The 22,742-nt window shown below is 40.9% G+C and overlaps 1 protein-coding gene across 2 annotated transcripts in view; it reads right to left on the minus strand.

Annotated features, from left to right (window-relative positions):
* Positions 1 to 335: 335 nt before the first annotated feature.
* The window catches only part of LOC111869684 (reversion-inducing cysteine-rich protein with Kazal motifs), a 286,372-nt gene continuing 263,965 nt past the window's right edge, over positions 336 to 22,742 (minus strand). For both annotated transcript variants that reach the window (XM_033753512.1, XM_023861376.2), the window contains 11 exons: positions 17,960 to 18,123; positions 16,530 to 16,725; positions 15,253 to 15,386; positions 14,497 to 14,749; positions 11,603 to 11,879; positions 9,541 to 9,821; positions 9,018 to 9,203; positions 7,662 to 7,863; positions 4,840 to 4,994; positions 2,150 to 2,277; positions 336 to 1,198 (listed from right to left, as the gene is read on the minus strand). In XM_033753512.1, the coding sequence (XP_033609403.1) occupies positions 539 to 1,198; positions 2,150 to 2,277; positions 4,840 to 4,994; positions 7,662 to 7,863; positions 9,018 to 9,203; positions 9,541 to 9,821; positions 11,603 to 11,879; positions 14,497 to 14,749; positions 15,253 to 15,386; positions 16,530 to 16,725; positions 17,960 to 18,123 (2,636 nt within the window). In that variant the 3' untranslated portion in view covers positions 336 to 538. The remainder of the gene's footprint in view (positions 1,199 to 2,149; positions 2,278 to 4,839; positions 4,995 to 7,661; positions 7,864 to 9,017; positions 9,204 to 9,540; positions 9,822 to 11,602; positions 11,880 to 14,496; positions 14,750 to 15,252; positions 15,387 to 16,529; positions 16,726 to 17,959; positions 18,124 to 22,742) is intronic.

A 22,742-nucleotide genomic window follows, 5' to 3' on the forward strand; every position in this document is an offset into this window, starting at 1 on the left:
GGGGCACGTGGCAGCATATGTGGTTGATGCACTATGCTACAAGCCAGAAGGTCGTGGTTTCAATTCCTGATGAGGTCATTGGATTCTTCAATGGACCTACTACTTCCAGTCTCACAACAGCCCTGGAGACAACTCATCCTCTAACAGAAATGAGCACCAGGAAACTTCCTGGGAGTGAAGGATGGCAAGCACATAAGAATAACAACCTCACTGCCACTGTGAGCAGATTGTCTGGAAAATGTGGGAGCCTCAACGTCTCACAACCCTATGAGCCTCCACAGTCTGTTTCAGGGATAGCTTTACCTTACCTTTTATGGAGGTATATGGTATACTCTCTTATAATGGAGGGTTTTGCTGTATAAGGTACACTGACCACAGCTAACAATCTGCTGGTAATACAATTGCTGCTTTCAGTACTGATATAACTAGAAATTTCAGAGTAAGATTTGAGCACTCAGTTGTTACTCAGATGTGCACTTGAGCATCGGTGGAATGTTTTCCTTTCTTTTCACTTTGCTGTGATGGACATTGGATGTGGCTATGAGAAGGCAAATCTGAGGCAGACTAGAACCACACCAAGGATAGAGTACACTGGTAATACACTTCCTGCAGAGCTGCGTACTGGAATGTGCACAACTGTGGCTGTTGTCAGAGAACTCAGACTAAGTTCACTAAGAATACGTGGACTTGCTCCCTGCACTAAGTTGGCAAGCTTCTCTGCTTCACGTTCACATGCCTCCATTTGCAGTTCTGAAGGTGGATTTCTTCCTACAGCTTGCACCAACACAAACAGGTCCATCTCAACCGTCAGATAACCATGAACCACACACTCTGCAACCTGCACTTGGCGCTCGAGAGCTTGCAACACTGCTCCTACAGTCAGAGCACTTACAGCATTCCCTCGCAAAGCATACAGTGCACGGTCCACTTGCTTCTGGCTGTAGAGTAAACGCAATGAGCCTCCACACACAGGACAGCATGCCCCAGGTGGGGTCACTCCCAGACACCCTGGACGGGCCAGAGGTAGACACTTTACTGCACTGTCACTACACTGTGGTCTTGCTTGATCTCCTATTGAACCCACAGCCATGCATGGGCCCCAATAATCAACACTCACTTGATTGGCATAGGCAGCACAGTCAGAGAGGTAGGTTTCCCCATCAATACCACACACTGGCCCATTGCCTTCACAATTAACCTGTAATACAAAATTGAAAGGAACAATGTTAGAAATGACTGTTATTGTACTGTGAGACTAAAGGCTGATTGGAAACGTAATGGAACAGTCTAAATCAACTTACTCTACTTTATCTCATGCTGTTAGTGTTGCATATTTACAAGTTTTGTTAAATGTAAATTAGCGGCCTCCGTAGTCTAGAGGTAACGTTCCCACCTCATGACTCATGGTACGCGGGTTCAAATACCCGGTGGAGGTTGTCGAATTTTTAAGGGCGGAAAAATTCAGGGAACAAGTCCTCCGGGAGGGACTTTAAGCCGTGTGTCCCGTGTCGTAGCTTTATGGCACGTAAAAGAACCTCATATCTCCAAAGGAGATCACTGAGCCAAATTCCAGGACGTTTCCTGCCCAACAGTAGTCTCTAAGGCCTCTGATAGAGGGGGGAAGCATTATAGACACCATCAAGCGAGGCTGAACTCGCTTGCTCGGCGGGACTGATAGTACGCACCATTATCGGTAGGGTATAGAGACTGGTAGAATATCATAGAGGGAAGCACAATGGACCAATACTGGTCTAAGTGCATGGGGAAACCCACCCTTTCCAATAACTAACTAATTAACTAAATATAAATCCAAACACGCAATAAATTAAACTAAAATTGTACTGCTCTGAGTAAACTTACTGACAGTACTGTAATGCTGTAATACAAAACGGTGCATACCTTTGAAATTTCATTACCAAGACCATTGGAAAGAAGCCATTATTTCATCTAATTTTCCATGAACCATTATTTGACACTACGGAATTTCCCATATTTATATGAAACAACAGTTACTACCTCAGCTGCCACAAGTTCACACTGACAGATTCATCCTGGGAACATTACATGCAATGGTCATGGCACCTGTTGGAAAATGACTACACTGTTTCTGAACCTACTGATGGTGTAAGCGTAATATCCAGTAACTTACAAGACAGGGTCCTGTATAGGCAAGCGTCTTTCGATAGCGAATCAAATAGCATATGTTGGGGTGCTCCTGACCATCAGTGTCACATACTGGATCATGAAGCATGTTTGTACAAGGTGTATTAATGTCCACTGAAACAGTAAACACAGCTAGGTGTAACTTTGACACAACACACAGGGTCTGACAGCAGACAGTCATGAAAAGAATAATGTAAAACCAGTGATAGCTGTCTGATTTGGTATACAAAATAATTGATACCAGAGCAGTAGAGTGAGAGCAGGTTCTCCAAAGGAGTTTGAGAGAATACAGGATTCATTTTAGATGACTACAAACTTTTAAGAAAATTCCTCAGCATTCAAGAACTATCAATGAAGTGATATTTTTGCAGACATATAACATAAATGGAATGGAGAAAGAAATAATACATTCATGTGTGTAGATTATGAACCTGTTTTAGAGGAATACCATATTTGAGACCACCTGTACATGTACATATTAGCTGAATGTAAGTTCCTTTTTGCAGAAAACTTCTAAATAGAGATTAAATTATGTACGAAGGGGGACCCAAAAATAACCGGAAACGACCTGTTGTGCGTGCATGCTTTGTAGTTACAAGTTGTGCTGCTAGGTGGTGTTAGCTGGGGGTCTCCCGCGACTGTTAGTGAGCTGGCGTCAGTCTGAGTTAAGTGGTTTGTCTGTGGTGCTCTGTTGTGTGCGTTCCTGTTTCAACCCTTTGGCGATTAGTGAGATGGCCGACCAGAAGGAACAAAGAGTGTGCGTGAAATTGATGAAGATCGTCGAAAGACCATTGACCAACTTTCTGAGGAAACGAACATCTCATGGAGCACGGTCCAGCGAATTTTAACCGAAGGTTTGCACATGAGACGGGTGTCTGCAAAATTTGTTCCTCGCTTGCTCGGAGATGACCAAAGAGAAAACCGCGTGAATGTTTGCCGCGACTTGAAGAGTGAAGTGCAGTTTTCCCTAACAGAAAGCAAAATTTCACGCACACTCTTTGTTCCTTCTGGTCGGCCATCTCACTAATCGCCAAAGGGTTGAAACAGGAACACACACAACAGAGCACCACAGACAAACCACTTAACTCAGACTGACGCCAGCTCACTAACAGTCGCGGGAGACCCCCAGCTAACACCACTTAGCAGCACAACTCGTAACTACTAAGCATGCGCGCGCAACAGGTTGTTTCCGGTTATTTTTGGGTCCCCCCTCGTATGAGCTATTTACTCTATGTTATCGGTAAAACGTATTATGGGTGAGTACAGCAGCAAAAGAAAAAGAACATAAACACTTGCTCTGTAACATCAGGATAATCAATACTCAGTTGACTCATACAGCTGATTATAAACATGTCTGAAAACTTCCATGTGTGATCCCTGTGACACAGTCCGCAAAACCATGTGAACCTCCAATGCATCCTTGAAATCCCTGGCCCTTCATTCATGGAAAGATATAAAAATTGCATGGTGCAAGATTGGAAGGCTACAGCAGATATGGAAGTATTGATGTGCCACGCGAACCCCAGTCTTGGCTACCTACATTTTGAAATGCTCCATGCAAAAATCCTTCCATAAATGGGTGAGCACTCCTTGTAGGTCTCTTTGTTGTCTGTAGCACCTTCAGAGATAAACCCACAGTGCACAAAGTCCTATCCATCAAAAACCAACTTCCAACTTCACACTCCCTTGTGAGCAATCCTGCCAGAATTTTCTGTAACAATTGTTACTGTTTACTTTGGGGATTTCATAGGAAACATAAGGTCACATCATCTGTGATGATCGTTCAGAAAGAGACCTGATGATTATCTGGTTATCTACTGTGTTGAGGACTCAACACTCATTTCTGTGGTCATTAAGTTGTTCCCACAGCACCATTCCCTGCACAGTGTGCTGGAAAACTAATGCATGATTACACTAAAGATGGTGTTGCAACTACCAGTCAAATTTCTGACTCAATCATCTCTACCATCTGACAATATTCACAGTACACAACCCGTCCCACATTGCCCTGATTCCATGATGTTACCGGCTGTCCACTATGTGTATTGTCTTCCAGCAGTTCATGGCAGTCCTTGAACATGTGACATTATTTCCAATACCTTGCATTGAGACAGTGCACATTTAATATGTACTGAACCATCTACAACATTTCCATCGACTATTTTCCCATTTTCTGATAAAAAGTTACACTAGCCCACTGCTTGATGTAAAACATTTCCCTGCTCCAAAACTCCCTCTGCACTCCTCTAGAGTCCATGTAATGTAACTACAACTGGCTGATTCTGTTGCATGTAGGGGGCACACATATCTTAAGTCACACATGGGCAAACTCCAGTCTTGTCTGTCATAATATTGTGTTCATTAAACTGGTAACAAATAAGAGCCAATACAACTCATCTTTTATTTCTGCAATTAAAAGAATTTTTACTTTGAATGTCATATCTATGAATGAACCAGATGTACAATAAAAATGCTGTTATAAAACAAAATCTAATCAACTTCAGTAGCGTCATCATCTCAATATAAAACAGAAAGAACTGCACATGGCCTCCACTAACTTCAGTATTGCTGTTCAATGGACTAAAATATTTTCAGTGCCCCGATTTACCATGCATTACTGAAGAAAAGGTGGAAAGTAACACCAGGAAATGATATGGGACAGACATGTGCACTTACCACACTGATACTGTGGACAGGACTTATGCACCATGGAAAGGCACACTTTCCTAGTAGGAACACACTGCTTGTCATCACTGCATGGGTTAGGGTCACATGGATCCTTATCAGAGCAACTTCCAAATTCAAAATCTGCATCCTTCAGTCCAGCACATCTGTCAAATATAATTATTCTGTTTAGATGCATACAGCTGTTGGAATTAAAAGCATCAGGTTTCAGATCCTCAAGGCTCTGACAAACATCAGTTTCCCATTGCATTAAGTGCTGTCTGCTAGGAAAAATACACAGACAGTAATAAATGCAATGGAATCTGGAGAATGTTAAGGAATAATGACTGTATGTTATGTCAGTGAAGTATAGTTTAGTTTCTGGAGATAGAGCAAATATTTTAAATAAAACTGCACTTACAAGGTCAACAGATATTTGTAACAGATAAACATTTGAAGTAACCTTTGTATTAATTTAGAAAAAAGTACGAAGACAATTCGTGGTTTCATTTTTTAACACCCTAAGAAAGTATTACTTTACATAGAAATGTTTTCTGTAATGTAAGTTGCACATATGAACTCTGTTCCAAACAATGTACTTACTATTCATGTTATTTGTTTATCTGACCTCAAAAAATTACTTATTATTTCCTGATGTCTCATGTCATTTCTTTGTATATGAAACAAATGCAGATCAAACAGACAACTGTGCAGCCAAAATAATATATAAATATGCTTCAAGGGTGCAATTCTACCATGGCTGTGACATTTTAAATGTAGCCATCACATATGAAAAGAAAGTACACAACAGCTTTCTGTTATAATGAGTGCTGGAGCTCTGTCAAAATAACATTATTCTTACAAATGTGAATGAAGCAAAAGCTGCCAGCCAGTTGGAATCACAACACTATATATGTAGTGCAATCCAAAAGTTCCTTAAATTTGAATTTTGCACGCGAATAGTTATGAGTACATCGAAATACCGCTAGGTGTCTCCCCACACATCCTTCTTGAATCAGTGTGGAAATTGGCATCGAGTTGAGTGGTTGGATTTATTGTTGGTGAACGTATTTCCATTGTTGTGTTTCCGTGAGTTTGCGGTTTTGCAATGGTTGACATGAGAGAGCAGTGTGTCTGTATAAAGTTTTGTTTTAAACTTGGGAAAACCTCTGCAGAAATGTACCAAATGTTGAAGCAAGCTTTTGGTGACAACAGTTTAGGACAGACACAAACTTACAACTGCTATAAGCGTTTCAAAAATGGCCGAACATTGACTGATGATGACGATCGTTCAGGACGGCCATCAACTGGCACCACACCAGAAAATGTCGCGAAAGTTAGGGATCTGATTCTGTAAGAACGTAGACTGACCACCCAAGACCTCTGTAACACCTTGGGACTAAGTTATGGTATATGTAAACGAATTTTGTCAGAGGAACTGAACATGAGGAGGATTGCGTCAAAGTTTGTGCCACGACTGCTGCAAAATGAACAGAAGTAGCATCGCTTGGAAGTCTGCAGGTAACTTCAACAACAGCTTCAAGAGGATCCAAACTTTCTTTCGAAGGTTGTCACTGGTGACAAAAGTTGGGTTTATGGCTATGACCCTGAAAACAAGCAGCAATCATCGCAATGGAAGAGCCCTTCTTCACCTTGGCCAAAAAAAGCTCGACAAGTCAAGAGCAACATTTAGTCCATATTGATCTGTTTTTTTTATATTGATGGGATTGTTCATAAGCAGTTCATCTCTCCTGGTCAGAGTCAATAAAGAGTTCTATCACGATGTTGTAAGGCATCTGCTGGAGGACATGAGGAGAAAACGTCCAAAGAAGTGGCGCATGAATAACTGGGCACTCCACCATGACAACACACGACAGCACACATCTTACATTGTGCAGGAATTTTTGGCTAAAACAAGATGGCAGTTGTTCCCCACCCACTGTACTCACCAGACTTAGCTCCATGCAACTTCTTTCTCGTCCCAAAGATGAAAATCAAGTTGAAGGGGCGAAGATTTGATACAGTTGAGGAAATTGAGGTGGAAACGCAGATGGTACTAAACGCCCTAACAAAGACTTCCAGGATGCATTTCAAGAGTGGCAGAAACACTGGGATCGGTGTATGCACTCCCAAGGGGACTACTTTGAAGGTGATGGTGCAGAATAACATCCAGGTAAGACATAACAGTTTTTATTATTATATTTTGGGAACTTTTGGATTGCACCACGTATTAGGACATACAGAACCCAAAATATACATTTTTTCATATACCCACAGAGATCTGAAAAATATTACAGGCATAAAATTCAATTTCCGCCCCAAATCAAACTTTCAAATATCACTTGGTCATATTCACCTAAATTTAAAACTTAAGAAGTGGAAGGTGTATTCAAATTTAGAGCACATATATAATGGAAAAGGTGTTTTATGCAATTTTGTAGGCAGTGTATTATCCAAAATTTCATTCATCTGAAAATGTTTAGTTTAGATCCCCTGTACAAAATTTCAGTGAAATCTGTAAGAGTTTTAGAGATGAAACACACAGATGGACACAGTGCCCCAATTTGCATCCATTCCATGCACCTTTTACAATAAACCAACAGTGAAAGTTGTATCACACGCTGAAATTATTTTACATAGATGATTTGTTTAATATTCCATTTGTTACATACACTTTTTAAAACCACTTGCATATGCCAGTTGTGATTCTCTTAAATATTTTGGAAAAAAGATATCTCTAAAACATGGAATACATTTTTATGACTCACAAATATATGCTCACACGCACATAGACAGAACTTCTGACAACAGGCTCACACAGGAGATGCATTTACCTGGCCAGGCATGAGCTGGGGTAGGTATTACCATTACGCCCACAGACTGGGACATGATGTGGTGGGCAGTTGCAAGGCAGACTGGTATATGCAGGGTCAAGGCCCCCCAGTGATGTTACTTCACACTGCTTCTTCCTGCATGTGATCTCGCCAGCATAACAGCTGCATATGTTGCAGTCTATGTAAAACCACATACCGTGCTCTGAAACATACACATTGGTACAGCAGCTGTAAACTTTCATTACTGGAACAGCCCTTATTTTGTGTTCTGTCACATGGACATAATCAAGTTAGGGCAGTATATGGTACTAATTTTATTCATACACAGACAACAATAGTTCATTTTTCTCTCAATGCTGTCAATTCTTTTGCTTTAGTTCAGTTTTGTGAGTGGCTAGTAAGTAAAAATAAAGTAAAGGTATCCCTGTAACAGGGCGTGCAGGCCCACAGGGTTGTGAGACGTTGAAGCTCTCGCATTTTCTAGACAATCGGCTCATAGATGTCAGTGAGGTTGTCAGCCTTACACAAGAATTCAAATTTATTAAAAATACTGTGCCCTTTTGGAGGCAACTGGATAAATAAATAATTGCAAACAATTTGAAAGAAATCAAACATTTCAGTCATTCCTTACACGTCACGTTATACTGACACCTATTATTGGCCATTCGTGTGTCTCTGCCTGGCCAACTATCCAGCAGTCTTGTGTCAGTCTTAATCTCTGATCGTCACATATTGATGACAATTGTTATGAAAGACCCATGCTATGATGCATGCATTTAGCCACAGTAACCTATATATATTACTTTCAGTATTAATGGGCCTCCATTGAAATGGAATATTTTATGCTATTTGCAAATTTCTGATACATTCACCAGTGGAACGTTTTGAGTATAAACACTCCTACATGGGCACTTATAAGCATCATCATTTTGGTACTGTTATTTTAAATCTTCTGCAAATATTCAGCAACACTCTCCTTCTGTTTCTTCTGACAGCCTGCCAATATGTAAAACATATTCTCTTCTAATTCCATATTTGGCCAGATACGAATAAAAACCACAATGCTCACCTAACTCCACTTCCTTCAGTGGTTTAAAATTATTAATCTGCTGAAAAAATTGTATGTTGTAATGGAACCTGATCACTATGAACACAGAGCTTGCCAATGGACCCTGTCCTAAGCCAGCTAAATCCAGAACACACCTTCACAATCCATTTGTATAATATAGCCTGTTCTTTAATATTAACCCCATATATATGCCTTAGATATATAGGTTTTAAGTGGTCTCTTCCCTGGAGGTCCTATCAAAATTCTATACTCATTTCTTACTTCCACCATCTGATGTAGCTGCTTACCAATTTTACGATTACCAAGCCAACATGAGTCCAGAGGGTAACATGGCATGGGTTGACAATGTTCAACAACTCCCTGTGCTGAACACTGGCATATTTTGAGGCAGCCCTTCTGTCCTGCTGCAAGGGGTATGCGCACATAGGAGCCCTGAGGGACGAGATACTGAGACACCTCTCCAAGTTTGCACCCTGAAAGTTATTATCACATCAATGTAATTTAAATGGAGGACACGGAAAGTGTACCACATATCCATTAGCAGGCAGGGCAGCCAGGGTTCCAGAAATAGAGATAACTATGCATTTCCAAAACACTAGGCAGAAACAAATACAGAAGTATCAGTTACTAAAAACAATCAGTTAATTTCAATTTTAAATGGAAAAATTTATGATGTGCTACTACTGAATACAGCACCAAAAAGAGGAACACATTCTCATTCTTTCAGAATAAAAACGAACCAAACTCTAACCCCAAATTCCTCCTTCAAATTAAACATACTTCCAATTTATGACATTCTTGTCACCTCACCTGGTGAACAATGGTAGGGTGGACAAGGTCTACCAGGAGCACAGTTTCTGTTAACAGAGCACACCTCACTGTTATTGCAAGGGTCACCCTTACAGGGTGAGGTGACCTCATCTTGTGGCTGCATATAGGGGTTGTCGCTAGGCTCAAGAAACGGGTGAAGTGAGATGCAAGGCATGTCAGAATTCTCCGGAGAAAGCCGGGAACAAAGAGATGCCGCATTTTGGCCTGCAGGCATGTGCGACCAGTCCATACATTGGCTCAGCAGCTCATAGCAATCCTCTCTGCAAGCAAATACTTAATGTTAGATACACAACAGTGATATTAAGTGACACTCGATGAGATAAAACCTGAGATACCCTTGTAGATTGCAGGCATATTGATATAGGTAAGATATTCTGTACTGGATATTAAACATATGAATTTTATGTGACACATACTAATATGAAAGCAAAAAACCTGTGGGGAAGAGGAAAAGTGGGTTGCTAGAAATAATATGGCAGAAAACCTGTGAGGTTATAGAGGCATGTGATGGTGTGTAGTCTGTCAGATGTTTACTGATGTTTCAGAGAAATGTACCAGCTCCATGTCAAAGGTTGCCCCTTGAGATTGAGGCTGTATGTTCTTCCAAAACGTCAGTAAACTTCTACTGGACTAAATGCATCACATCTTCATAGGCACCACAATGAGAACCTCAAATAAGGAAATGGAGATCAGCTGTTACTAGTTTCCATCTCAATTAATCTGTCACTAACATCATTGTAGATCATGCTATCTGAGCCCATTCTGGCACACAATATGTTGAGGACATACCAGCTGTTGCTGAGGAGCCTGAATGTCCAAGGAACAACAGGACCAGGACATCTCTCCTCTGTACAGGGATAACTGTTGTAGATGGAGGCCTGCCAGGAAGCCTGAATGTGGCATACCCAATGCTGCACTATCTTGCTTTGGGACGGTCATGTGAACCAGGGACTTCATATGAGTCAAAACCTCCATCAATCTGTTTATTATATGTATACCCCATCAGATCTGTCCATGAATATATGAGGGGATACTGGACCTGATTTTATAGCATAGGGATAAAAAAAAAGACGCAGATGCTGACATATGTTTCTTCCTTCAGCCCTGATGGAGAAAAGTTGCATTTTTGTGCACGTTTTTACAGTAGCTGACTCACTGTGAAATGGCTGATATTATGGGACAATATGTGTTTTGCATGAAACCTGGAGGCACAAAATTGCTACGTATGCTTTTGAAGATGAAAGTCTGCTAAACGTTCAAGTGGTTTGCTCGATCTAAAAAGGGAAGAATTTCTGTAAAAGATGATCCACATCCCAGGTATCTATCAACTTCCCACATTGCTGAAGCTATCTTCTGAGTCCAAGAAAGTACTCACAATAGCAGATACACAAGGAATCAATCGGGTGTTTCATTTCGGTGTTCTGAAATATCTAAGTAAGACAGTCAGTTGGGAGTTTCAGTTGGATGTCCTCAAGTATTTAAGGATATAGAGTTCAATAGGAACTGCCTTAAAGCTTAGCAACTACTGATGTTTCAACTTCCCACAACAAGAAGGATGAGGAACATTTTTCAGGAACAGCAAATGGGCATCCAAAATGTTACACAATAATTTAAACAGGATTCCGAAAGAAGGGTTATAGAACTGCTTCAGTAAGTCACAGGACCACTGGAATAATTATGTTCTTCAGGTAAAAAGGCAAAGCTGTCCCTGTCCTTAATTAATTAAGCACCATGCCATGAAAATATATGAGATAGTGGAGGTATAGCTCCACCATTCTTGACCTTGGCACAACTCGACCACTCTACCACGGGAGAAAGAGCCCCCAATATGGGGCTGTGTTGGTTCCAGAGCTGGTCAGGAGGCTGTGGAGTAGAAAAAAAATGTCTTGCCCCTTCCAGGAATAAAACCTGGGGCTTCTAGCCCACAGTCTCTCACTACATATGACCACCCTCATACACAACACACAGCACACCATCAACATATCTCCTTCCTAGGTACTGACTTCATGCAGTGGGCATCAGGGCACTCCATGACACTTACCTGCAGATTCTATTGGCATGAGTATGTCTGTGGCAAGGTTTAATCTGTAGAGCACATGCAACTGCCTTCCACATGTTGGGGGAACATCGTGAGATGTTCCGTACAGGCAGCTGCAGTCCAGGGAGCCCTAGGTAACCCTGCTGCTGCCACAGTGCCACATCATACCTAGCAGCATCATCAGCCTGCCGAGTGCAGCTACGGAACAGCTCTGTTGGTCTATTGTTGAAATTCGTGCAGTAACTCAGACCTTCACAGCCAAGCTCACAGGGCTCCTCAACTGGTCAAAAACACACAAAATTAGGGTTGGAACAAGCAAACTGAAAATTTAATCAATTTGGAAATGCAATATGTATGTATGGCAAAATGCCAGTCAGATAAACATACACTGGATTTTAGGTTCTAACAGCAGTGATTATGAAGAACTTTAGCTTCTGGGATATAATGCTGTGTAGTCCGTTGTAAGTCAACCGATGTTTTGGAGGATCATTTCACCTCAGTCTTCAGGGCAAAAGAGTAAGCAAAGCAAGAAACAAGTACTGAGCGGCAGCAAGCATGCTGTTTCCTTGTTTGGGTTACTCTTTGACCCTAAAGATACAGAGGCCATATAATCCTCTGAAACATCGGTTCTTCAAGTTCTTCAATTAAGCATACTCTTTCTGGGTGCGTCATCCAGTATATTTCATAGATTTGAATTAGATGAAGGAAATACTAAAATTATTAAACCAATTCCTACAGCAATCTTTCAAATGTAATAAATTTTACTTTAAAAACAATTTAAAATATTCATTCTAAATCATATCTTACCACTGCTGAGTAATAACAGAATACCAGGACAAAAAATAATACACATATATTCCAAACAGCAAACCTCAAATACTGCTGTGGTGGGTTTAAGTAGAATGGGTGCACCTTAAAACAAGCTGTTGCACTTAAACACAAGGTCATGAAGACAGAAGGGGATGATTTTTAACATGGTCCAATTTAAACAATGGTGTGACATATCACACACAGGTATCTCTGCAACCATCAGAATTCAGTTTAAAGGATGTGGATTGCAAAAACAATAAAATATGAAGTAAGTTTTGCATTGCTTGTAGCGTAGTGGTTGAGGAGCTATGCTACAAGCCGGAAGGTCGCCGGAAGGTCCCACTGAGGTCACTGGATTTTTTTTCAGTTGACCTAATCCTTCCAGCCGCACTAGGCCCTGGGTTTTACTCAGCCTCTAACAGAAATGAGTACCAGGAATTAGTTAAATAATTTTCCTGGGGAGTAATTCACAGCCGGCGCGTAGGACTGACAACCTTACCGCCATCTTTGAGCCGACTGTCTAGACAATGTGGGACCCTCAACGTCTCACAACCCTATGGGCCTTCACGGCCTGGTACAGGGATAGCTTTACTTTTTTTTTACTTTAATTGTGACTGTAGTTGTTATCAAAGAAAGCTGATTTCTATATTTTCTATATAAAAAGGTGAAACGTAAAGCTATCCCTGTAAGAGGCCGTGGAGGCCCATAGGGTTGTGAGACGTCAAGGCTCCCACGTTTTCTCTAGACAATCTGCCCATAGATAGTGGTAAGAATGTTAGCCTTACATGCTGGCCACCCCTTCACCCCCCCCCAGGTCATTTTGCTCATCTCTAAGTGAGACTTAGCTACCCTCAAAGTATGTGCTTAGTGCTTAGACACTTGGGTAAATCAGACAGAAGAAACCTCACAGTTGTTGTTCCCAATATTTGATCTGTAAGACTTCTGAAAGTCAAAATGCCTCATTATGGAGATAATTTGAATCACAGAGACATCAACATCCTGCCAGATATTAGGTTATGTGGTCTGTGACTGTGTGGTCTGCAGTTAACCTCATAAATTTAATTTCCAATATCAGTAGTCTTTTTTTATCTGATTTTTTTTAATTGTCCAGGCTTAACTTCTATATATTAACACAACTCTTGCCAAAGTTCTTTAAATGTCAAGTCTGGTATGTTTTACGCTAACATAATTTGAATTAAGGTACGTATGAAGATGTAAGGTATGGATATTTTATGTTTATTCTACATATGCAACAGGATGCAATGAATGTAGGTAGGTTTGGATACCTGACTTACTGCTAACTTTGCTTGTACAGAGTGTCCCAGGAGGAATGTGCCAGACTTCGGGAGTGTGTTCCTTATATTAAAGTATGCTGATATAACCCAAAACACTTATGTTGAAAGTTGAACGGTTACGGAGATAATGGCCAGAGAAGTGTGAAACTTTGACAGGTGTTACACACTTGTTGATTACCAAATACATATTAAAACTGGCAGGAATATGTGGTTTCTGTAATATTAATAATGTACATAACATCAAATTAACTTGTGAGTGACATGAAGACATTAAATTGAACTACAAAAAAACTCACACGCCATGCCATAGTTGTCGTTAGGGTTCCAAGCACTATACAAGACACACGAATTGCAAGCACTGACGTAACACGGCTGACTGCGCATTCTGGTATGCGAGTGTATGCAGCTAGTGTGAGCCATTATCAGCACACTCAAGGACAAACATCGATAGGACTTGTCAGCTGACAGGTAGAGTGCGTGGAACCGCCAGAAGACCACACTTTTCTCGGGCCATTATCTCTGTAACCGTTCAACTTTGGACATAGGTGTTTTGCGTTATATCAGCATACTTTAACATAAGGAATATCCTCCCAAAGTCTGGCACATTTCTCCTGGGACTCCCTGTATAAATATTTATGATTTTTGTGACATGTCCTTATTTATTCCACGTACAGATAAAATAGTTAAGGAAGTGACATCAGTAATTGAAAATACAGAAACCTGTTTCAATGAACATCCTGTCACAGAAAGTCAGTATGTGGATGTATACAGCACACACATTAATCACACTACCTTCATCGATGCAGTGGAAAAGACTATCTTCAGAAAGTTTTGACAGACACTCCCGATCAAATTCGTCCCATGATCTAGTCCACTCATTTGAGAATGTCTTCAGACATAGTCGCCTGCAGGTGGGACTCTCTGCCTTGGAGCAACAGTGCAGTTTTGCAGAATCCATGCCCATGCGATCTATTCGTGATACTTCGACTGTTGCTGGACCGGATGCTGACTCAGAACTCTGGAGGAAGCACTGCCACAATTTGTCCTGCAAATTACGATGGCAGGTGGTGACAGACTCAAACCCTTACACAACTCCATAACATTAAAACCTCTAAACATAAATTTGCATAAGGAAGAAATAAAACACAGTAAAAACCTTTACTTTCTGAAATGAAAACAAAACTTGGGAACACACTGAAACAATAAATGCCTGATAACTTTGAACAAGTTTATCAATCAAAATGTTTTTTTTTGTTTGGCTGTTCTATTGTTTTGTCCTGTGTTGTTTTGTTGTGTCATGTTCTGTACCATTCTGTTATATTTTACCTTTACAGGCTCACTTCTTCTAGAAAAGTAACAAAACAGTGGCCACAAGAACATTTTGGACTGATCAATCACTGTCTCTTCTCCTCACTAAACCCACAGGGGCAATTCCTCGTGGTGTAATGATGGTAGGAAATAGAAATTATCTCTGTTAACCTGAAATGTAATATTTGAATGGTGACATGTTGCAAACACATGAAGTTTTATTTAACTTGGAACACTTACATGAGGCAGTGGTGGACCGCAACCCCCTTCCTGCAAGCTGTCCACGATTTCCTGCCCAGTGGTCTTGATTCGCAAAATTCGACGACACGAATCCCTGCATTGTGTTTTGCCTGCCTTGTCACAGCAGTGCAGATCTACAAAAAAAATATATATTAATTTCTGTCATCACTGTCCTTGTGGTGTTGATACTTCAAGAATCAAACTGAGTTCTCATGGCATCAACTGACCAATTCTCTCAGCATGCTGTCCAGCAGGCCATGTCATAGCTCAAGTGCTCAGTCACTGGCTTCCCACCGCGGCGGCCTGGATTCGATCCCGGGTATGGTCAAGTGGGATTTGTGGTGGACAAAGTGGCGCTTGGGCAGGTTTCCTCTGAGTACTTCGGTTTCCCCTGCCAATCTTCATTCCACCAATTGCTCCACAATCACCCTCACCTATCATCTGGGGCTGGTACAATAGGCCAGAAGTGGCCGCAGTACAAGGGACTTAGTCACACCCCACTAGCAATAATAAAAAAAAAATATGTTGTCCAGTATAACAAAAGATGTCAATTTATATGTACTTCTTAGCATATCACTAACAGATCAGTTCTCCTTCTACAGCCAGCAATTTGCTAATAACAGGCCACAGATCGTACAGCCCCCCCCACACACACACACACACACACACACACACACACACACACAAAGTCAGAATTTCCAGTTCTGTTTCCCCATAATGGACCAGAAATTAGAGACATTCCTTCTATGATGAACTCAGTTAAATTTTTCTCATTCAGATTAAAATTTCATTTTTAAAAGTAAGAAAATTGTAGTAACTCCTCTTTTGGATTATCAGAGTTGAGCTTAGTAAACCTAGGGGTCACCTCGTGCTTACAATGTGCAGTCCCACACTGCGTGTGATCAGTACAGCAACCTCCAAAAGATTATAATCTAGTTTTGGTTCAACATTTTGATGAATTCACAAATGTTATTATTAGTATCTTCCATGTCTGTCCATCTGTCTATCTGCATGAAACAATTCAAGAAATGGATTTTCATCAAATTTCATACTAGGGAGTTTTACTGAAACTTGGTCAACATATTCAAATTCTGGTTGGGTGTGAATTTGTTGTCTGCTTCACTTGTATTGCCCCTACACTGTCTTTCTACAGGTCGTGAAACTGTTCCAGCACGAGCCAATTGTAAATACTGGACATTCTGCATGTTCTATGAAATGCCATTTGTCAATACATTCTTTCAGTGTACAGCAGTTTATTAATATAAGATGGTACTTGCACTTGTGGGGGTTGGTGGTCGGAGTGACACGAGTGAAGTTTTTGACACACTGCAGAACTTTGGGGCTCTGGTCGCTACATGACTCAGTGACAGCACTACGAGCCTCTTGACTTGGTGTCAGCTGAGATCTGAAGATGGCTCTGCAGGCTTGATGACACTCTGCAGTTTTTGCATTCCCACAGCATTCTTCACCGATCTGACATAAATGGCATAAAATCACTAATCATACAAGACAAAATAAAGCACAACCATGAGGATACTTACAGAAATAGGCTGTAGGGTGTGTGCTGGATGCATCTGTCTTGGAATAGGATCCAGTGGCAAGGAATTGTTTGACTAGCTTAGCATATATTAGCTTCTCAAGAAGCAATCTGTTCAGTGGAGTCAGATAATAAATTAACTGGTTAGTTAGAAATCAGTACTTGAACATGACACTTGTGAGACTGTCAAGGGTGCCACAACTCAGTGTAGGAACCTGAAATATTTTGTGGTAACACAGCTTTGAAAAAAATAGTTTTTCTTATGACAATATTTTTTCAAAGTGTAACAATACTAACTGGCAGATGTGTGAAATCTATATTTATGAACTTTCAGTTTTATGAGAATAACTAATATACTACTGGTACTAGGTATGTCCAGCTAGATCATAAATATAACAAATTCTGAATGACGTATTGTTTAATTGTCAATAATTACAAACATGATGACAATGTGAAACCATGATATTATATCTGGCATGTTAACGTAGTCAAGATCTCAACTAGTAAAAATCGCGTATAAAAAATGTATCACATAAGTTATTACTAATATAGTACTTCCTGCTGGTCTGACCATGTAGTTTAAAAATATGTGAAAGAATGCAGGTGTCATAAGCTGTTTTCCCCAACTTTTTGCTTATTTAAAATTAACTTCCTGGTAGGCCCCCAATTTTAACATGGTTATATACTAAAGCCTGCCATTAGACACCACAAATCCACCTGCTATTCTCATAACTATTTACATTAATGTTCATTTTAATAACATCCTCTCATCCTCTGATCTTCCCCTAATTTCACGACGAAAATTTTGCATACATTTGTTGTTTCTCGATCAGAGTTACTGAGGCGGACACAAAAATTCGTTCAACTTAACTCCCCAGGGCTTTTAACATGTAAATATGAATTCCTTACAAGGCAAATACAGAATATTACACGCATCCAAACAATTTCGTAAGAATAGGCACTCAGAATTAGTAATCCTTCGCAGTAATCACGTGTCAGGTATCGGTCACTATGTTCATACTGGATTTCTCGCGGTGTTTGCTGGATACATGAGGAACAGCTTCTATACACACTGCAAAATTCTGACACGCTTGAAAATAAAGGATGGGGAACTACGTGGTTATGTTTGCTTCTGCAAAGCATTCACATGGAGGCAGTGTAATGTCTCACCTCTTGTCGGTCGAGACAAGTAAAGAACGCCAGTTCGTCGCTCTGACGACAGCTCTGGACCAAGTCCTGTCTCGTGGCTGCCGTAACGCATGCGTGCTGACATTTCTCGGACTGGGGCAGAGGGCAGCAAGCCCGCCCTGACCAGCTCTCACCCCTACTGATCTCTGGAACAAGAAGCCATGAGAATCAGAACTGTCGATTCGGTTCGCATGAACTAGCTCTTCATTCACAAACCGATTTAACCAAGATTAACCTCTCACTCCCTTCTCAATCCACAAGTGGCCATTTTCCAAGAGGTTTCTCTAAGAAAAATTTATATGTAGGCCTTTTCACTGTTCTACATGCCTAGCCCATCGAACACCCTTAGGTTTGAGCACCCTTATTCAGTACTAGATGACCTATATAACTCTCTAAGTTCATCATTAGGTAATAGGTCCGCCCCAAACGGCGCACTTACGTGTTTCTGTTGTTAGGTCCAAATATTTTCATTGGTTTAACACTTGCAATTCACGTTCTTCCTTCGAAGACCACGATTTATAACCATACAAAACAACTTCTAGGAGGTTTTATGTATCTTAATATTCCGCCTTTTGAAATGTGTGCCTACACACACACAGCAATAAGGCGCGTATAATTTGCGAATCATTAAATTCTATGAAAGAATTTATTAATATTCAATTCAGCCTCTTACTGACTGTCCACGCGCGCTTCGTTGACTTCCAAGCAATGCTACAGTAAATCCTCTCTAATCCGGATTAATTGGGGGGGGGAGATCATCTGGATTAAGAGATAATTTGGACTAGTGAACCAAAAGGTAGCCCTAAAAGACAAAGGAAACTTATAACACAATTAATGCAAAATTCAATTATATAACTAGTGCTGATGAAAATAAATAAAAAATATAACAGTAGGGCCTTTATTTAAGAACTATAAAAAGACAATACATTTATTCATCGATAGAAAACTAAGGAGTTGTACTGTTTTTGAACAAAATAATGAAGGTTTGAAGAAACTGCCAAGTTTTGTCTGAGCAGATAAGTGACTCATCTGCCTTCCCAAATGTCATGTATCTTTTAAATTATGTACTCAAGCGTGAATCATCACTTTTAATTTTTCATATTTTGATCCGGATTAACTGCAACCGGATTGGCGGGGGTTCATTGGATCTGTATGTGTCCTGTCGCGTGTATTCCACTGCGGTGGGATTTTTAACCAATCAAGGAAAAGATGCCAACAATGTACAAAATAATAAATATCAACAATTATTACTATCGCCTTTCTCTTATTTTTAGTTTATTGGATTGGTCATTAATTTTTTACTTTAAACGCGATTAAGGATACACAATGCAGGCATCGAATTCTATTCGTTTTACGGACTTTTAATGCAGAATATATGGTAAAGTAAAGAAAAAAAAGTAAAGCTATCCCTGTAAGAGGCCGTGAAGGCCCATAGGGTTGTGAGACGTTAAGGGTCCCACATTACCTTGACAATCGGCTCAAAGATGGCGGTAAGGTTGTCAGCCTTACGCGCCGGCCGCGCTGTACTCCCCAGGAAAATGATTTAATTAATTCCTGGTACTCATTTCTGTTAGAGGCTACTTCCAGCTACGTTCTGTATGTTGAGGACAAATTATTTCACCAAATCTAATCTTACAGGTAACGTAGAAGATAGAACGTGTAAGGTAAGGTAAAGTTGTCCTTGAGCTTAACTAAATAAACACTACCCCTTGAAGGTGTATGTAGGAGTGGCTGTATAGATCCATATTTTCTTGACATTGGCACTAGCTGGAGGTGAGTGGTCAGCTTCACGCACCTGCGGCTTTACCCTCAGGGAAAGAGGCCCCAGGTACCCATTGTAAAGGAGGTCGGGTGGACCCCAGAATCGGTCTCGAAAACGTGAGGAAGAGAAAATTCTTGACCCTACCGGGAATCAAACTCCGACCCCCCCCCCGGCTGTCCAGCCCGTAGCTAGTAGCTATACCGACTACGCTATCCCGGCTCAACAGGTAGAGGAGGCTGTTAATCTAAAATGTCTGTCTTTATTTTATATTCTCTTCTGATGCCAGTCAGTTATCTTCTGTAAATACTGCCGTACAGACGGAGACAAATCTCCGAAGTCACGATCATCACCAAACACCAGAAACCGAATTCATAATAATAATCCAAGCCGGATAAAATCTGAACGCTTCTGCCCCGCCGTGTCTAGGTGCATTCAGAAGGCAGTTCGCTGCATTGAATGAGAAAGCACGGCGGATATTCTAAGCGGACATGTCACCTCTGGTCGCTACTATCAACAAAATCACAGTGTGGAATGGGGGGAGGGGGGTTATCCCTGCTGCTCACAGTCAAAGGGCTTAATAAATTGCACAGCTGGTTGTCTATATCCGACAGAGCTGCATGAGGTAAGAGAAATGGTCTATTGTCTTGGAGGAGAGGAGAAATCAACCTTCTCATCTCACATCCCCTGCTATTATGACACATAAAAACATCAGCCTAAACCGTCATGTAATACAGTTCTAATAACGAACAGGTCAGCCCATCTGTATCACTTCACATTACGTAATAACACTGACAGGGAATCGACCATCAGAGGACCGACAAGGAAACCTACAAGCGTAGTCTTACGTAAACCAGGCTTCACTATTAATCAGTATGGCTGAAAATCTTAGCTTTCCAACAACGTTTCGCGTCAGCATCCTATGTTGGATTTGAACATAATCTGTGAAAACGGTTTGTGGAATATATGGAAAAACCCAATTATGGCCTTATGTAAATCAGCCTTATTATGGACCAATGAGGCTCAAATTCGAAACGCCCGACAGATTTCAGCAGCAGTCTCCAAAATCGAATTTGAAGAATCCCTGTTCAGTGGTTCGGACACTGATACTACATTGAGACAGTCAAGAAGATGAACATAACCTCCATACAGGGTGTCACTTTCACTTTCATGAGAAAGTATTGCCATGTTGAAAAGAAATCCACGTCGATATTTTGATGGATTTACATATTTTTCTGGACCCCTGAATAAGCCTAACTTCAGGTAAGGGAGAAATACAGACGTATATACCGAGACTCGAGCTCCGTCCTCTTGAATTCAATGCCTATAACTTTAAAGACTGGCCTGCCACAATTCCAGCAGTTGAAATATCATCATTAAATAATTCAATGACCAAATAATTTTCACATACACATTTTGCTTCTTCTGCCGGTACGGAGGATTCTGCTTTAAGCGGTAAATATTTGACAATATTGGCCGTATCTGTAAAATAATGTTGCATCACATCTATGTATGGCGCTCCCATTGCTTTACGAGCCTTGCATCTCGTAAATACAGCATCCCACTGCGTAACTCATTGCTATCTAACATCTCCGGCAGCTACTTAGCCGCTGTCTCGCTCCACAGTCACGAAGCCAGGACTGGCCGTGTCACAAGGTCGCGAATACAGCCACCGCCTCCTCAGTCAGACACGCAGCCATCCAGCCGGAAGCCATTGCATTCGAAAGTCAGCCAGCCAGCCCATGCGGCCAGGCAATCCATCAGTCACACTAAACAGGACAGTCTGATGATATTCAGGACACGAGCCCGGAGGATGCCTGGCTGGCTATCTCGACTGGGGATTCTCGTTACTCTATCATGGACCCTTCCTTCCGCATTCTCTCCAATTCAAATGTTGCTGTCGCTCTAACACCCGATGAAAAATGCATGCCTAATCGACATATTTGGAAAAGCGCCGTTAAATACCCAAAGAATCAATCATTAATCAGTCGCAGAAACGAAAAATTAGTATGACAATCAGACAATCAGCCAGACAGTGGGTCAGTCGATAAGTACACGACGTAAACTGACGAATCAATGGGACAATTAGTTAAAGAATCAATCAGAAGCAGAGAAAGAGAGAGTCAATGGGCGTCGGTTGGAGAGGAGGACGTCAAGTCAAGGCTCCAATCAGATGAGACACCGAAACAGATATGGCAGTTCATTCTCTAATCTTGTGTCCTAAACTTCGGCTTTAACGTCAACCGTGTCTTAAACTTTGGATTTAACTCTAACCCTGTGTCTTAAACTTTGGATTTCACTCTAACCCTGTGTCTTAAACTTTGGCTTTAACTCTGATCCTGTTCTAAATTTTGGCTTTAACTCTAATCATGTGTCCTAAACTTTGGCTTTAACTCTAACCCTATCTCTTAAACTTTGGCTTTAACTCTGATCCTATCCTAAACTCTGATCCTGTTCTAAACTTTGGCTTTAACTCTAATCCTGTGTCCTAACCTTTGGCTTTAACTCTAACCCTGTGTCTTAAACTTTGGCTTTAACTCTGATCCTATCCTAAACTCTGATCCTGTCTTAAACTTTGGCTTTAACTCTAATCCTGTGTCCTAAACTTTGGCTTTAACTCTAACCCTGTCTTAAACTTTGGCTTTAACTCTGATCCTATCCTAATCTCTGATCTTGTCTTAAACTTTGGCTTTAACTCTAATCCTGTGTTCTAAACTTTGGTTTTAACTCCATTCCCGTGTCCCTAACTCTAATCATGTGTTCTAAACTTCGGATTTAACTCTAATCCTGTGTCCTACACTTTGGCTTTAAAACTTACTCGTATGTACAAAGGGTATCAAGGCGAAGACAAAAACATGTTAATTGCCCCTGAAGACATGTGATAAGCAAATGTTCTTCAAAAACAAGCAGTGACAATTTCACATATCCTATAAACCCTACAGCAGATTCTGCAATCATCACCCTATTAACAAACCTGGTTTGTTGCGAAACACTTAAGAGTGTTCA

The sequence above is a fragment of the Cryptotermes secundus genome, unplaced genomic scaffold (assembly GCF_002891405.2).
Source record: "Cryptotermes secundus unplaced genomic scaffold, Csec_1.0 scaffold1072, whole genome shotgun sequence".
In the NCBI taxonomy this organism is placed as follows: Eukaryota; Metazoa; Arthropoda; class Insecta; order Blattodea; family Kalotermitidae; genus Cryptotermes; species Cryptotermes secundus.